Below are 18,724 nucleotides of genomic sequence, written 5' to 3'. Positions count from 1 at the left end.
GGTTCCATTAAAGTTTACAAACAGGCAAAGATAACCTATAGAATTTAGGGATACACATTTGGGTGGTAAAACTATAAAGAAAAGCAAGGAAGTGATTAACATAAAGATCAGATTCATCTGTAACAAGGAGGGGGCAGTGATCAGATAGAGTGCCTTTTAGGGTCCCAGCAGTGTCCTATTTGATGGCTTAAGTGGTTACATGATTTTGTCTTATTCATGATAAAAATCATTAAAAAACAGTAATGTGAGGGGGAGGGTTTAGCTCAGTGGTAGAGCACATGCTTAGTATGCACAAGGTCCTGGGTTCAATTCCCAGTACCTCCATTAAACATTTTTTAAAATAAATAAACTTAATTACCCCCCCAAAAAAAACAAACAAAAAATATAAAGAGTAATGTGTTATGACATGGATAAATGTTAATATCTTATGTAATGAAAGCATATGCCAAGAAAGTATGTTCAAAACACTCACAGTTGTTGAAATTTTAGTTTTGTGTATAGACGCATACACATACAGCCAGACATAGTAAAAAACCACAGGAATGATACACACCAGATGAACACCTACAGATTTTACACAGAATATGTACCAGTTTATAATGAGGAAATTTAATTAAATGTTACATAATAAAATTAACACCTATGAAGTATGTTGTCCTCTGTAGAGAAGATCAGTTTGGTTTATACCTGTGTTGTTCAGGGAAGGATTTAAAGCTGTTTTGTTTGCAATAAATAGCATTTGAGCAAAAGACACATCTGCAGTCACATAGAGACACTTCAGATGATGATGTGGTTGTTAACAAAATATACTTCAGCTGCAGGAAGAATAATGGAATAAAAATTACCCAACAGTTTTTAATCCTTGACTGTTTCCTGTAGGAGCATCATTTTTATGCAGTTAATTAAAGGAAAACTGCAATTTGAGTTTTTAAAAAAGGAATATTGTCTAAGGCTGTGGAATTTGATCAAAACTCTTGACCTCTTGTGGCCTCAATTTTCTATCAAAAGAGCAACAGTGCCTACCTTTCAGGGTTGTTTGGAGTGTAATGTAATATATACATGCTGAACCTTAAGCAGATAATATTAACACACATTAGAAAGGCAGTCAGCATTGGGATTAAGGGCTTGGGATCTAGAGTTGGACCTGGATTTTGATTTCCAGTTCTACCACTTACCTAAGTCTTTAATTGTGTATTTTACTTAACTCCTCTTCCTTCATTTCCCCATCTTTAAGATAAGGACAATAATAGTACCTTCCTCGGAGGGTTGCTGTGAGGGTAAAATAAAGGGAACGTGTAGCGTGTAGCACCAAGTATGTGTCGTAGCTCTTGCTGTAGGTAGAGCTGTTTGGGATGTGACTTCAGCTTATCATCAGAATTAGTTAAAGTGCCTAGCATAGTAACTACTCTTTACACATATACAAAACATAAGTATAAGTTGTAAGGATTTTTTGTGATCGTCAATTACTTCTAAGCTTAATGGTGCCATCTACATAGTCACGTGTGGGAATATTTTCTATGATTAGGCATAAAGTGTAGCCTATATCCTTAATATGATGCTGGAAAATAGAAGAATGGGTGAGGGGGTATGATAGATAAATTTTTCTCTATTTCTTGAGCTTAGTTTATATATTTTTCCTTTTTTTCTCCTCAGTAATTTCTCAGAGTACCAGTAATCTCTCGCGATTCTTTCTACTTCACATTGTTATGTTCCTAAAAAGAACGTAAAGTTAGTAGTATTGTTGTACCGAGTCTTGGTGTCTTGTTGAATTCCATTTTGATTTTAGAGAGAAAAAATGTTCCATGTTTCAAATTTATGTGTAGGGGTGTGGGGGGGCTGGTGAGGGAGGGTAATGCATTGCTTTTATGGAAAACCTTCCTTGGCCAGTACTCTGAATCTTTGACCACATAGAGCCAGTGTTTTATTGTACTCTTTCACTGATTAAGAGAGACTGTACCTTGTGAGGTCTGCACGCCTAACGCTTTGTAGGAGTATCCTTTATCTTCCTTGGGATGGTTTACTGCTTCCCGAATCCAGAAATAATATTTATTTTGCTTAGAGGGTTTCAAGCCCAGTAGAGTATAGACATTGATGCATCCTAGATTCTATAGCAAAAGGAGCTTGAAAGTTAAATAAAAACATTTATTTATTTATTTATTTGTTTATTTATTTATTTATTTATTTATGGTCTTTTTCAGAGGTTGAGCACTTGAGGAGAGGAAGCACTTATAATGTGTAGTATCTTCTTCCTTAAGATTCTACTTGCTTTAAATTTTCACCTGGGAACATGAAGACATCCCTCTTGTATGAATGCTGCATTGCATCTAAGTCTATGCTAAGTTCTGCTCTTAGTCTTTCCTGCGCCCATTCAACCCTCTGATGTTCATTTTCTCTAATATCCTTGAGGTTACTGAGTATCCTAGCTGGATGGGTCTGGAGACACGTTGAGTTAAGTACTGTATGGGGAAGCAGTTTGTTGCCTGTTTATATACCTGACATTTGAAGTCTTGAATGCAGTGTTAAATGGGGGTGGATCGTACCCCATCAATATTAAAAATCTGTATGGAAAAGTCATTCACACACAGCTATTTATGATCTCTAGGCACATCAGTTTAGTGACACAGTGACAGACAGAGGAACAATTTTAAGGAAGCCAAATATAGCAGCTGCCAGCTAGGAAGGGAATTAGTAGATGTAAAAATGGACAACCCCTTCCAAGTATTGCACCCTGCACAGGTGCCATCGTGATGGAGTGCCCTGTCTCAGAGCCCTCCCTCCGTTGTGTCTCCTGCTTCCAGGGCACTTAGAAAATAGAAACCTAGGCAATTTACCTTCCTTCCTTCCTTTTTGGGTTAAGAAAAAAGAAGGACATGTATTCTTTCTCAAAAGGAGTATGGAAGATGCTCAGTCAATTCGTGGTCTCTTGAGCAGCTTAGGAGTGTCCTCAAGGACTCAAGCTCTTTCCATCCCCTGTCCCACCAGCCTCAGTGTGTTGGCTTCGTCCTCACACTTGTTTCCCCAACGCTGCAACGTGACTGCTGCTGTCGCACAAAGCCCTCTGTCACACAACTCTGACAGGGTTTTACTTAGCCATTCTAGGGGTCTCCTCGCATGCTCTTTTACTGAGACACCTGCAGGGTGAGGGGCTGAATCTGGGAGGGTAGCATGGAAAAAAAAACACAAAATGAGTTTTGAGGAGATTTTAATAATTCATCTCGGCCATTTGTGCAAATTGTAACTGTATTTTTGAATATGCAAATTAAAAGCATATATGCTAAGTGACATGTATATGCTCCAAAGCCAGGACAGTCTTGAAATAGTTGAGGATTCAGGTAATGATTTATGTCACTAGATCCCTAAAAAAAATGTGAGTACTGGGTAGTGTTCGAATTTTTGCTTTGTGTGTGTATATGTTGAAAGTTTCCTCTCAGCCAGTTCCTGGCCACTTTAATTTTGTGTTTCCATGGCATATTTCCCCATACCCATGAGCTCAGGACGTTGTCACTGCTCAGTGAACACTGCTGACAGACAGACTGTGGTGTTAAGATAACACTGTTTTAGTTACAGAGAATCGTCTCCTCTTTAACTAGAAACCATATTCCTGGGGAACCTAGTGAATGTTGAGTTGATACCGACTTGTGTGGCTCTTAGCCAATCAGATCAGACACGGGGGAACCGCAGTTGGGGGCAGGCGAACCTTCAGAGCTGCACCCTCTATTGGTATCATGATTGCCCCACTCTCCAGTCTTTCCCTTGGTGTCCCTTCTCAGAATTAACACACTACAAGAGTAGCGAATAGTACATATTGGAGTCAGGGTCCTGGTTGCACTGAAACTGCTTTCCTGCTCTTCACATTGTGAGGCTCATTCAGAACACTCCTCTGTAAGCTTAGCACATACAAGAAGAGATGACTGGCTGGCAGACTACTTAGCAAAGATCTGTTAGTTCTCTACAGCTTTGTCTGGTCAACCATACCCAAAGCCATTTGGGCTCAGATATGTCTTTCTGTTGTTACTGTGCTAAGTCAGTCAGTTCCTCTTTTTAGGTCTGGTCAATTTTTGCCTCTAGTGTAAGCTAGAATTTTCTCCTTAAACCTTGTTGGCTGTGAGAAAATGAATTACTCTGTAGGCTCTATCTGTGGTTTTTGCTAAATTGAATTCTGAACTGTTTAAAGAATTTCCTGGCTGAAGATGTTATTGTGTCCTCAGTTTTTACATGTTCTCAACTCTTGACCAACTTTTTACTTTGAACTATTTATTCCTGGGCTTATTTCTCCAGCTGTCTGTTCATCTTCCCTTTCTGGGTGTCTACAAGTGTACTTCGGTTTTATTCAGTTTAGTTTCCTCCTCATTAGTCACTGGTCCCTGACTTATTACATGCACGTCTATTTCCATCCTATTGTTTGACACATAGAGACTGACATTTTGCTGACCATTAAATGGTTAACATAAATACATTTTGCTGTGCGACGAAGAGGGCTCTATTGTACATAAATATCTAACATAGTGACTTATTCAGTAGTGTATAAAGATTTGGGCTTAATTTTGCCTTTTTTTTTTTTTAGGAGATGGTTGTCAGCAATCCTACTTAGGTTTGTGATTTGCATGTGAAGCTCAGGCAGGCCAGGCATAATAGGAAGATTTTATACATAAAACTAGCTCTTTCAATGGTGCCTCCCATTTTTAAGAGACATTTTAAATATTGGACTATAATGGATTTATTTTATTCAATCATTTCTGAGTACTTTTGAGTTATTGAAACAGTCCTTTAATAATTATTGGTTTTCCTTGATAAACATTTATGATATTTTTTAAAACTTACTCTTTTGTAATCTAATAAGAGTGGAAAGGGGTTAGAAGTCAAATCTATGACAATATGCAGAAGGTGACAACACTGACAGTGAGTAGAGAAATATAGTGTCATTGTTTTTATTTCATTCTCTCCAGATTACCTATACTGAGCTTAAGTGGTTTCATTCATGAAAAGAAAAGTTTTAATTATTCACAGTGCTTAGGTGTACTATAAAAATTGAATTATTAATGCTGTAATTTGTTCAAATATCATTCAGAAGGAAAATATAGCAGACATAATGAATTGTTTTCAAGATATGATAAGGTAGATGCATCTACAGAGGGCATGCGGAAAGAATAGCAGTGGGCTATTGATTGCTTTTTAAAGAAGAAAATCCTGTTCCATTTTTAAATGTGAACAATTGAGAGAGGAAAATTCCCACTCAGGAAGAATGCTTTCCAGGTTGCTTCATTGCCAGGTGTTTGACATCGTGTGGAGTCTTGGATGAATATGGCTTACATCAGTCTTAGGGAATGACGTCCCCAAGGACCCCAGCTTCTACTTTCGAGGCAGGGCAGCATTGGTAGGGATGTTTCTGTGGTCTCTGTGCTACTTCAGGTGAAGAGCAAAGTTTTTTTTCCCCTGTATCTGAGAGAACTACAGAAGGGGTTACCTATCTGCTAACAAAATAAATTTCAGAATGTTGCTGATGAATGAACTGCATGTTTTCAGCTGTTTGTGGGATTTCATTCTATCCTTTGTTAATGAAAATAAACCTTGCCTCCTTTGGTCCCTTTTAACATAACCGCATGCTACAGATATGATTTATAGCCATTCTGAAGTTTAAGAAAATCCAGATCGTATGATAGTTTTGCTTTGAGACTGTCCATATTTCCCCCTTTCCCTTTCTCTCTCTCCTTGACCTAGCAGCAGGAAGCCTTTGTTTGAGGTGTTCATCTGGAACAACTTTTCCACACTTGTTTTCATGTTCTGTTAGATTACAGGGCAGCAGACCTACCTTTGAAGCTCCTTTCTCTTTTGTTTCTTTGCCGTGCACTCCAGTAATTAACTTTGTCCTTCTTTTATTTGTTCCAGTCAATCGCAGGCCACTCTGCTGAGCATCTTCTCCCAGGAGTACCAGGTTAGAAGTTTTCTCCTTTGTGAGGGTTGACAGGTGCCTAATTGAATGATGAATGTCCCTTTATTTCTTTGTAATTGAACTGCCAGCTCTCTGATTGGGTTGGAGGATGTTCTCCTTTCCACATCAAGCACCGCCTGCGTCTCAGTGGAGGCCTGCCAAGCCTACCCATCCATCTGTCTAATAACATCTAGCCTTTGCTTATTTGGTGGACCTGTAATAAATTATGCTAAACCATTATTATTCTGACAATAATAATTTCCCCGTGTTGTGTGGTTCCATGTGCTAAATGTTTGCTGACTTGCACTGTCAGTGCCGCTTTCCATTGCTGACAGAGATGATGATAAATGACCATTGCTGGAGTGGCAGAAGGCAAGAGAGGCAGAAAATGGAGTCATTTATCATGAGATGACAGGTGTCAGTCAAGTGGCAAGTCTCTATGGAATTACTTTTTGTAGTTTTCAAATAAGTTGTTTTTAAGCAATGTTCTTCCTGGTTAAAAATGGCAATTGGATTGTAAAACTAGAGTGCAGGAGACTTAGATGGAATTGAATTGAGGGGAAATTAATACAAAGGTCGAAAGAGGGAACAAGTTTTCCTTTGCCCTCTACAACCCTAAGCAAACTTATTTAGATTCAATTACTATGACCCTGTTGGCTTTTACATACATACTGTATCTTGTGGTACAGTCTGGAGACATCCCAGCCACGCAGTAGAGATTGAAATGCATAGGTTCATAGCGTAGAAGGAATAAAAGATCTACCACCACCCAGATCCCCAAACTATTGTTTGGCTTGCCCTGTGTGTTAGACATTGGGATGGAGAAATATGTCATTTTTGTTCTTGAACCTGATCTGTGACACAACATAAAGATCTTTTTTATTTTATTTCAGAAACATATTAAGAGAACACATGCCAAACATCATACTTCGGAAGCGATTGAAAGTTATTACCAGAGGTATGACCTGCCTGCCCCACTAGAGGGTATCATAGTACCTATTAATTGTAGCAATAATTATGAATAAATTAGGCTAATAAATTGATTTCCTATATAACATTCCAAGGCATCTTGATTTAAGTCTGTTGTTTAAGACTTCAAGTATATTTTTAAATGATTTCACAAATACTTGGTTATATAGATTTAAAGGACATAGTGAAACTCTTGATTTACGTGTGTGAAGTCTTTACTAGGTAAGAAACTCAGTTGGGGACTTGAGACTTCTTATAAGTGCATATTTTGTATAGATACGTATGTTCATGCATATGTACATCTACATGTATATGTGAAAGTTCTCAAACCAATTTTTCTTATTTTGATCAGTAAGTTGAAAAACCTATTAGAAAATAAGATTGAATTTTGACAGTTGTAGTTTGCATCATAGGTATTGGGTTAGCCATCTTAGAAAGGAACACAAGATACATATGAAGTAAGGACATATGGAGATATAATGTAAAACTCAAATTTTAAGAGGGTTTTATATTTGAAAAGGAAGGTCTTAGGTATTGAATCAATAACATGTTGTCCAGGAGATATTTTAATTTCAACCCAATTTATTATAAGTAGTTTCCAACCTCTTGTTCTGAAACAAAAAGAATCTTAGCTCCTTTTTGAAAAAAATTTTACAAATTTCGTTTTTGTACTATGAGTGACTCACTTACGGTAAATGGTACTGGTTTGCATTAGAAATTGTTGGTTGCTTTCTTAACTATTTCAAGGGCATATTGGAAAGGAAAACAGAAATATGCCCTTAAAGTATCACATTTAAGATTGACAGAACAATCTTTCTGTGGTGAGAATGACACCACTGATTTTAGACAAATGGTTTTTATGCATGAAAATTTTACGAATTAAATGAATGTACAGATAGAATGTTAGTATGTTTCTGTAAAGTCATTTTTTTTAAGAATTGAGACGTATTTATTGAAAAGTTATTGAAGTTAGATTTTTAAAAAATTACTCAGTGTGCCATACATGGTAAAAGATACGTTCTGTTAAAAAAGTATATGTACATACATACCACACACACACACACACACACACACACACACACATTTATGTCTAGGAGAGTTACTTTCTAAGAAGTCTTTGTAAAATTTGAATTGGTTTATTCAAAAGTTATAATCTCCTCGGTGAAATCAATATTTAAATTAAAGTTATCGTCTAAATCATGAGTATAAAATTAAGAATGGCCTATGAAGTGCTGTGAAGCCAACGACTGCTTTGGCATCCAGACCCTCCAAAGAAAGACTGAAAAATGACTCACATGTCAAAAAATACATTCTTGTTTTTAAAATTTATAGTCTTAGGCTTTTCATATAAAAGTATGGTTCAATATCCAGATTTTGAGGCTCTATAAACATGAGCAAAGGAAAATTGAGCATTTTTTCTAGAAATTTGGAGATCTACTAACAGGCCATGGGGCTTCCTTCTGATAATCATTTTTTTAATTGTAAAAAGGCCATTTTAATTAGATGATTTCTAAGATCTCTAAGTACTACTTGTAAAAATTTGAGTTTCATTCAAAAGTATATTTAATTACTGAAGGATGAACATACTTTATTGGATTGTCTAGGTAGTTTGGCCAGAAATACAAATCTTTCCTTTAAGTATGGTTACTCGATGAATGGTTGAGTGGGTAATAATGAAAATACAGAAATAATATTTGTATGTCTTTACATTTAGTTAAATGTGAGAATCCCAATCATTTCAAGGAGTCCCGACAATTTGAAACAAAACCGAAGTTAGGCTGCAAATGGGCAGATTAATAGGAAAGCAGTCTGACTAGTTTCTTACTTTACCACCCTGCTTCCTGACGTTTCTGCCCTGCACTTGGCGCTTGGAGACGGGCTGTTGTTACCTTTCAGATGGATTGATCTCGTAGGCCACTTGTTCTAAATATGCAGGTTGAATGTCCCTGCATTCTCCAGGGTAAATTGGCCTTAAAAGGTTTTTGTTTTCCAGCTGATAAGAATAAAGGCAAATTATATCAAAACATGTTTAAGCAGTTTGACAATCTTAACAATTTCTTCATATTTTTCTTTTATAAAAGCAATTCTTGCCTTTTGTGAAAATTAAGTACATTCGTAATGCTCTAAAAAAGAAATGAATGGATTGCCCATAATTGTGGCAGCTGTAGATAACCACTGTGGTATTTTTCATCCCAGTCTTTTGTCAAATCCATTTTTATGTAGATGAGGTCATACTGTATATGCAACTGTGAATTTTGAATTTTATACTTGGAAAAATGTATATGACATAATATTTTGTAGAAAGCTTTTTGTAAACATTTTGATTGCATAACTTCATCATATGAAGATATACCTCACTGAATTATTCCTCTGTTGAACATATATGTTTCCAATATTCTGATATTATAAATGATACTGTGATAAATATTTTGGTGCATAAGTCTTTGCATTTTAGATTAATTTCTTAATATTTCTATAAATGTAATGACTGGTGCAAACAATGAACATTTTAAGATTTTATTTTATGTTGTCAAATTACTGTCTAGAAAGGTGATAATGGTTACATTTCTACTAGCAATTTCAGAGAATTCCTGTGTTTCTGCATTCTTGCTAGCATTGAGATGATCTCAGTTCCGAATTTGAAGTCTGTATTTAAGACCATACATTCCACAATGTGTTTCCACCATGGTTAACTGAAACTTCAAAGTATCCAAATAGCAGTAGAAAGTGTTTTCCTAAGATTTTGAATTATTGAGGAAATTCCATCACTTCTTCATGTTGTGCATGTATAGACACAGCTTGAGTGTTCGTATTGAAAGCAACTCACTGTTCTTTCCCACTGTACTAATGGCCTTTTATTTCTAAACAGGAAGCATACTTGGTAAAATTTATTTAGATGTATCTAAATCGGTGCACATGGGCAAACACACACACACACACACACACACACTGACATTTGGAAGTTTCCTCATCACTAGTAAAATTTACAAATACTGTCTCTCATCTCCTCCCTTCTCTCAGCCCACACTGTCTGAGGGGCCAATTTTATTGGCTTTGGAGAATTAGACCAGTTGAATTTCATTTAGATGTTCACATGGAAAAAAGTTTAGTTCATTTATGTTATTGGCATTACATGATAAAAATAGTATCTGAAAATTTGAACCACTTTTTTGTTTAATTTGCACCATTTACTTTGCGTTCACTACGTCCTGTCTCCTATGCTAGGAACCAAGTATAAAAACCACAGTACCTGTCCTCAGCTGCTCTGTTAAGTGGGAAAGTAGCTGCCTACTTGGAGATGTGTTCCAGAGATTTTTGAGGTAGAATCAACAAAGGTGATATTCAGACGTAAGCTTAGTGAAGAATTTTGGTAGGTTTTTGAAGTTGTTATGGAAATATTAACAATTTAATAACTTTGTCTTGTATTTAAAATCAGTATGTATTATTTTTAATCTTAGTTATTAACTAATCTTTCATACTGAAAAAAAAGTTATAAAATGAACCTTCTATGAAGATCTTTAAAGGATGGTTTCACCACCAGATACACATTTGTTAGCCCTCCTGTGGCAAAGCTTGGAGGATGACATATAGGCTCTGCAAAGTTTTAATTTTCAAGTAGGCATCAGGAAGATAGAACAGGTCAGCCTAATGTAGTGTTCAGGATTACATCTTTATATCCCAGTTACAATTCACATCTTTGCTAAGGCTCTGTTGGATGAAGGTTCAACATTGATTTGTGTAGCCCTGCCCCAAGGAGGAAGAAACAAACCATTTTATAACCATGTGAATAGTCTGTGCTATAAGTTTGCACAAGATGCTCTGAGGATGGAGAGAAGGGTCGCATTAGGAATTTCTGATTTATGTCCTTAGTGAATATTTTCTGTAGTAGCATGCTCCTTTGATTGTGTATCTAAAAATTTGAGTAAGCCTGATCTGTCACTTGAAATGGGGGACAATTAAAGTTCCCAGAAAGGACAAAATTTAACTTCAAATTAATTTAAATTTAATTTCTTTTCCCTAGTGCTTCAGAATTGTTATAGGGTATAGTTGGGAAACGAATACATTCAGAAGCAGCTCTACCCTTTCCAACATATGAGGGCCCCTCAGTAGGCTTTGGGAGATCAGCGTTCCATTTCAGAGATTTATTGCCTACCAGCTAAGAAAGCCCAGATGAGTCCCATCAGTGCTCTGGGGTTTGGTTTCTGTATTTGACCAACTGGGAAGTCTTATCAAATCCATAATTGGGAATTTCTACTGTCTTAAGTATGAGCATGCTTCAGATACTATATAGAGACATAGTAGGTTATTGTTGTTTGACCATCTTCTGTGTCTTTAAACTTAATAGATGTGTTCTATTGGTCACTACCAGGGTGATGATTGATGCAGCGTTTTTATGAAACCATAGAATTGGACTTAAAACAACAGTTTTCTGACATAGGCAGTGGTCTGGACCTAGCTACTCTCCTGTTCTTTCCAGTCAGCCTCTGAGAAGAGGCTCATCTCTGGTCACGCTAGAGCTTCTCCCAGTGCTCAGGTACCCTGGCACGTATGTTGCTGACATTGGCACTTACTGTTCTCTTGCTGGGAATGTTCCTCCTCCCGTGGTTTCCTGCTGTCTTCCTACAGGTCTCTGCTCAACTGTCACTTCCTTAGAGAGGGGGCTTCCTGACCAGCCCATCTGATTTATAGTTTATCATGGCATATGTCATTATATCGTATATTTAATTCTCTGTCTTTTTCTTATCCATCTCTAATCTCTGTGATGGCAGGAACCAAGGAAGTTTTGTTCCTTGCTGCTTCTTCAGAACCTGGAATAAGGCCTGATACATAGTTAGCTCTCAAAAATATTTGTAGAATAAATGAATGTTAAGTACAAAATTGTAAAGACATCCTATTATCTGTATAGGCTTAAATACTCCCACCCAGAATCCTTAGTGGACGTGCACTCTGGTTAGTCGGTCTGACTCGACAGAGCTGATTGGTTATTCCATGAACAGACCTCTCAGGTGCAGTGGAAAAGCTGTAAGTTGACTTGAAGGTCTTAGCTGACCTGCTTCCCAGGGATCTTTCTCTAAACCACACTTGCCTTGTTTGTTTTTATTTTTGTTGTATTTTTCCAGTGGTCCTAAAAATACTTATTTCCCAGTTAGATTCCTAAACAATTTATTCAAGAAAGAGCCCATAAATGGAAAATGGATTTGCTAGAATTACTTTGAAGTTATAATGATCCTGAGACTTTTCCCTACCTTCAATAATTTGATTTTATTCCATTTTGTTTATTGGAAGTCATACATCTTTATAATCATACCTATGAAATAATATAATTTAGTATTTGCTTCTGGCAGTTATAAGGAAGACCTCATCTGTTGACTTTGATTTTTACTATCAAGAAAATGTTGTTAGTTTATTCAGTCAAAGAGTTACTGTGGAAGAAATGTTAATACCTAGTTCTATTTTTGCCTAATATGGCTTTTTTTTATGATGCCAACTTTATTTTGTGCATTTGTGTCAGAATATTTAGTTTACAAGTTTCAGGGCTCCCTCAAATTGTATAATTTGCTTTGAGAAGCTCACTTAAAATGTAATTTTTTAAATTAAAATTGCATTCAACATCAAACTTACCTTAGGTAACTTTGGACAACTTATATCTGTGGACAAAGCTAATAGTGGTTTTTTAAACAGCACCTTGCCTGAACATGACTTTAAAGAAATTAAAAATATATTGAAAAAATATATCTGAACCCTTATCTGATTACTTTAATTGCACCATTAAAATATTTGACTTAAATTATTGGGCCATTCCAGTCAGTGTACTGTTCTAATTTCTCATTGTGTAGGCTGATTTGCCTGTCAGTCTGCATGTCTTGTTCACTGGTCTTATTTTTATGCAGTAACTAAAGGCAAAGGACTAGATGCACTGCTGTGTAGAGATTCCATGTGACTGTACCCTGTTGCACTTAATCAAATAGCATGTGGGGATTTATAATCTTTATAAGCCTACATTGTTTCACAAAATAAATATCTCATGTCAAATGCTAGATAAGCATCTCAGTTATTTCTGCTTAATCCTGTTTAGGTAATAGGGACAGAATAAACTGTGTGTACAGGGCACCTGAGCCCTTAGCTGCCAATAGCAGCTTGTTTCCGGGCTGATCACTGGACCCGTCCTAAGGGTCCAAGGTAGTCCTCACCACACCCAGATGTAAGGTAGGCACTGTTCTCCTCAGTTCATATTTTAAAAATAAAGTCCTGCTGCTGAGCTGGAATTTATACCAACTGCCTACTAATCCTAACTTGGGGCCCCCTCCAGTTATTGGGGACCAAAGCAGTTAGACGTGGCCCTTGTGTGTACGTGCCCTTCAGCACATGCTGCCCTTGGACCCAGAACTGATGCATGTTGCACCTATGCCCAGGAGAGATCGTTTTGCCTAGATCTGGACTACGAGGGAGTGATTGTGCATTTATTTAGGTGCCTCTGCTGTGCCCCTCGATGCACAAAACCTAACTCACCCTCACAAAACCCTGTTATTGCGAGCTCTCTGGGCCACAGCCAAATAAGCAGTTGGCCCTAAATGGCAGTTTTTCTAAGTAAGCCACGAATATACCCTTAAATCGTCGAGGCCACAGCCAGATTCTCATCTTCCCTCCCTGCAGACACCATCCTCGCAGCGGTTAACTGAACGATGTCTCCCTAAGGCACTTCAGCCCTGGCTCTGACGGCAGAGCCCTGAGTCCTTACAGGCCCTGCTCCCCGGCAGTCCAGTGCAGCCATGGCGCTTGCGGTTAAAAGGGCTGCTGCTGCAGGGAGCAGGGCTCAAAGACAGCGTGTTACTGTTACAAATTATTTAATTACTCATTTTTTAAAGAAAAACGTGTGTATAATATAGTCATCTACTATAAACCAGGAACTGTGCTGGGCATAATAAATTGAATAAAATGAAAATTTTCTACCCTCATGAGGCTTTCAACCTGGGGATGGGTTTGACGTGGACAAGGAACTCATCAAATGCAATATTCTGGGTGAAATGATGGAGAGGTGATCAGGGTGCTCCTCGGTTGCATATGAGGGACACTTAACATACCCCCCCCCCCGGATCGTGGGGAATTGAAAGTGACGTATAAGCTGAATCATGAGTTATCTAGGTGAAGGGTCAGAATGGGGAACACTGACTAGAGTGAGGCTGGCCACACGGGTAGGTAGGAGCCAGAGTATGAAGAACCTTACAAGAATTTTTAAGTGGTTATAATTTAATCTTGAGATTTGATGTGGAGCTTTTGAAGTGTTTTAGGAAGGATAATGGTATGTTCAAATTTTTTTTTTTGAAAATCACTCGGGCTTCCATGTCTGGGATGGATTTGGAGAGGTTTTTTTGTTTGTTTGTTTTTGTTCTTTTAGTAGGGTTGGAGGATGGGGAGAGCTGGAGGTTATGACAAATCCAGATAAGACAGTGGCTTGTATTGCCTGTTAAAGGTGTGCTGACCCACTGATGAAAAGTCTATTCCATTTTTTTCTTAATACGATGTCAACCAATCCTATGAACTGAAAGTAAATAACAGGTGATATGGGTGCATGGACGCTTTTTTCTTAGACTTTCAGGGTAAACATATTTCCTGTCAACAAAGTGGTTGTGGTATAGATAAAGCCAGGGAGACAGGGCTAGTTCTTTTCAAAATTACCTCCATGCTCACTTTGCATGTTAGGAGGGGAAAAAAAGGGAAACCGATGTGCTGATACCTCCTGCCCACAACCTCAGTTAGTTGCCAGTGGTTTTGAGGTAAGTTGTTTTTGTTATTCTTTTCCCTTCAGTGCTTTCCTATGACAGTAGCGTACTTTAACTAGAGTTGAGCGTGGCGTTTGCCCAGGAGAAACGTGTACACACAAGGGATGCTGACAAGTCTATGCTGGTCTTTTCTTGTCACTGCATTACCACTTGACTCTGTCTTGTCTAGGTATCTGAATGGAGTGGGGGAAAATGGAGCTGCCCCAGTGCTCCTGGAACTAGCCAATGAGGTAATGTTATTGTTATTATTTTATTTAAACCTACATAAAACCTAAGGGGCCAATCTGGAGAAGCTTTGCTTAAAACTATAATTAACTTTAAAAAAAGAAAGATTTTGAAGTGCATTAGACATTTAAATTGCTCCCTGGTCTCTTTGTACTTTTAATAATTGGACAAAGAACTTTGTATATTAATAAATCAGTTAACATAATTAGTCTGGTTCTTTTAAAGTGAATGTGTAAACAGCTTCTTGGTTTCTTATTTTGTGGGAAATTTCAGCCAAACAGCTCAGGACATGCTCTTCTTCAGATGTGTTGTCTTAGTTTAGTGTGAGAAATACCTGTGTCAAGTAAAGAGATGTTTGCCAAGAGAATCTTTGCTAACTGTTATAAAAATGAGGAGGGAAATTGTATACGTAAAGATTTAACATTTACTTGATTCATTTCTTTGTTGTTGTTGGCAAACTTTTATTATAATAAAAGATACATGCCTTATAGAAAAGTCTTTATATACAGAAGCATGCTGTTGTTATTAACACCAAGTATGAAGTGATTTATTGAACTTATTTGTTAACTCTTATCTGCATCTGTTTGGGGAAACAAATAATAGTCTTCCATTTAAAAAAGGAAACCCTTAAGATTTCCCGTGAATGAAGAAGCTGTAAAAAGTTCATAATAGTTGCAGAGAGCATACCGAAAAAATAAAATATTTAATTCCTAAACTTTAAAATATTTATCCACTGTAATAAGAGCAATACAATATTTAGTCTGACTTGGAACTGCTTATGCAAACCTCACAGGGATGGAATGAAATGTATACTGTTTTTGTGTTGCATTATAATGGAAAACATAGAAGCAAGGCAGAAAATGTGTGTTTGCATTAAAGATGACTCGGTACTGTGAGCATTAAGTGTTGCAGGAGCAGCAAGTTCTACATGTTACATTAGCAAGGAAGGATGGCTCTGCTCACAGCTTCTGTCTGCTGTACACCACTACAGTCAGCAAATGAGCAATTACCCATCACTTACTAGAAGGTTTTAATAGTCTAGGCAGTGTCGACACAATCTGATAGGAGAGTTAACATACAGAAAGGATTTCTCCCCTGCTCCTAGCAAAACTTGTTTTTTATTCTTTTTTTTTTTTTTTGCCCCCTAGAGCAAGGTGGTTTTGAAATATCTCCAGACTTGTTTTCTATGAGTCGATTCTGTTAGCAACCTGAAGTATCTGAGCTGTAACTAATTTGGAATTTAGTGATGGTCCTTTAAGAAAAAGAAGTGTCCTTTATGGGAGAAAAAAAAAAAACATTCTTGATAGAGCATCTAGAAAGAGTGTGATGCAAATGTGGTAGTCATTTTTATAGATGATGATATTGATGGCGTAAGTTTTATATAGTAGCAATTTATATTCATTTGAATTTTTAATGGATATTTCTGTTGAGCTTAGCTTCTTTAGCTGACCTCAACTTCCATCTTCGTAATATGGAAAATTTTAACCCACTGACACATTCTCTCCTGTATCAATAAACCTGTTATTTACCATGCCTATGTAGCAATATTCAACCAAAGAAAAGAAATAGTTATTTAAAGTGTTTTCTCTCCTTTGGCTGCAGATCAGCACAGAGATAATAGCAGTTTCTGAGAGATTGCTAATGCATTAGGGAAATTTGGAAATGACTGGTACCAGATCATGGCTTCTAAATAGCCAAGCTGCCATTTTTATATGTTAGTTAATACCTAAATGACATATGCTTACATCTGGTGACAGTTGATGTGATGGTAATGCTTTATGAGTCAATATATATTTAATCAGTGGAAACTGTAAAAACTGAAGAGAAATATATAACATTGGTACATTACAGTGTGCAGCAGCTCTCTTAAACAAGAACACTGTATTATTGTTGATTTGGGGGATAGGGACTCTGTGGTCCTCATTGATTTTATGTCTTAATACTAATTTTCCAATTTCAAGGCTAAAAACAAACATTTTAGGAAATCTTACTTTATTAGTAATAGTAAGATCAGTCATTCTGTTCTCTCCACACAAATATTTTCAAGTGAGATTTGAAGCACTATGAATTTTACTTACATGCTAAATTCTGACATGAAGCATGATGGCCCTATTTCAGAGAAAGATGGACACATGATTAATATGAAAATTAGGGAGATGCAAGTACCTGAACTAATAAGGTAGTCCTTATTCAGGCTGGACTACCTTCAGTAATTTCACCATTTTTCATGTGTCAGCTCTGATGTGGGTTACTAGGAATAAGCAGCTTCGTGGAAAGCATTTCTTTCTACTTGGGGAATTTCAGGGCATCCAAGTACATACATATTTGAAAAAACTGTTCATACAAATGAAGCCAGCCTTTTTGTCTAGTTACTAAATCAAGATAAAATTTTGGTATGAATACAGGACTTGAAAACCTGTCAAGAAAAATTCATGGTGATAATATATGAGGAACATTTGCTATTGTACACCTAAGGTAAAAAGACTTGTTTTAGGGGAGCATTACTGCTCTGGAAACATGCACGCCTATTTTCTGGTGAAATTAAATCAATGGTTAATAAGAGAACTGAGAACTGAAAAGAAGACAGAATGTTTCTAAGAGTACATTCATTCTTAATGAATTAAAATGACTGTCAGATTGAGTATTCCCTATTTTCTGTTTAATCCTTTATAAAAAAGTTGCCTCCCTGGGTTCTGTATTAACTAAATTGGTAAGTAACATTTTGGAGAAACCTAAGGGTGGTGATCTTATAGTGCAGGTATTATAGTTGTTGTTTTTGTTAGTAATATCTCTGCTATCTAGCTATTTTTTTCTATTAAGCAAGATATTTTGTATGTAAGGACCTTACCAAAATTTAAATGTTTTAAAATAAACTAAAATCAGTGAAATCCATATTTCAATAGCAAAGGACATTTAATTTAGTTTCTGAAAACAGTCACTAACAGAAGGGATATTTATTTGAAATTGCATTCAAAACAACGTAAATGTAGATAGTTGGAAAGAAGGAAGGACAGCTAGAATGAAAAATAACATTGACCTGCCAATGGAAAACATTGAAGCGAAGTGAGAAAAGCCCATTTCACTGTTTTAGATAAATATATACTGTTTTCAAGTTGTTGCATCCTTTTTGCTCCAATATTATATTCAGTAAATTTGACCCATTTATTCTTTTCAACAGTACAGATCATACTTGTTATAATTTTATTAGGCTAGAAGCCACCAAGAGTAGGAAAGATTTTAATGAATGATGCTTGTTGGGGTTGATTAAAATTGACTTAGTCTTCAGTGTTGACAAAATATTGGAATATCAACTGCTTGCACAACTTGACAGTTTTAATTTTCTTTCTCTGTTTTGTAAAGGTGGACTACGCACCCTCATTAATGGCTCGGATTATACTGGAAAGGTTTCTACAGGAGCACGAGGAAACTCCACGTGAGATACCTTTTTTCTAACAGTACTCTTTTACGCCCTTCCCCTAATTTAAAAATAATTTACGCAGCATTTCAAGTCACTTAATGAGAGCCAGATTCCAAAACAGCTATCATGAACAGTTAATGACAATTAAATGCAATATAAAGGACCACCCACAACTTAAATACTCTTCAGAATAATGCTTTCTTCTTTGTCTAAATTCTTCATTCACCTCTCCATTCAGCAAAATAGACAATGTGTATCAAACTCCAAAATTGATTCATCTTTCATATATTGAACAAGATACATCATTTAAAAAACCACTGTCAGGAACTGGCTCTAAAAGAAACATTCATCCTTTTTATTTTAATTCAGCAAGACTGGAGAAATACTACTTCCAAATGCAAA

The 18,724-nt window shown here is 36.7% G+C and overlaps 1 protein-coding gene across 4 annotated transcripts in view; it reads left to right on the top strand.

Annotated features, from left to right (window-relative positions):
* Positions 1 to 18,724, top strand: part of CDIN1 (CDAN1 interacting nuclease 1) — a 201,290-nt gene that overhangs the window by 44,016 nt on the left and 138,550 nt on the right. For 3 of the 4 annotated variants that reach the window (XM_072962713.1, XM_006201624.4, XM_072962712.1), the window contains exons 2-5: positions 5,887 to 5,932; positions 6,823 to 6,887; positions 14,849 to 14,909; positions 18,265 to 18,337. In XM_072962713.1, the coding sequence (XP_072818814.1) occupies positions 5,887 to 5,932; positions 6,823 to 6,887; positions 14,849 to 14,909; positions 18,265 to 18,337 (245 nt within the window). The remainder of the gene's footprint in view (positions 1 to 5,886; positions 5,933 to 6,822; positions 6,888 to 14,848; positions 14,910 to 18,264; positions 18,338 to 18,724) is intronic. The other variant, XM_015237112.3, reaches the window with a different exon arrangement.

Source organism: Vicugna pacos, chromosome 6 (genome assembly GCF_048564905.1).
Source record: "Vicugna pacos chromosome 6, VicPac4, whole genome shotgun sequence".
NCBI lineage: Eukaryota > Metazoa > Chordata > Mammalia > Artiodactyla > Camelidae > Vicugna > Vicugna pacos.
Note: the sequence above shows the minus strand (reverse complement) of the source record. Positions and strands in the feature narration are given on the sequence as shown.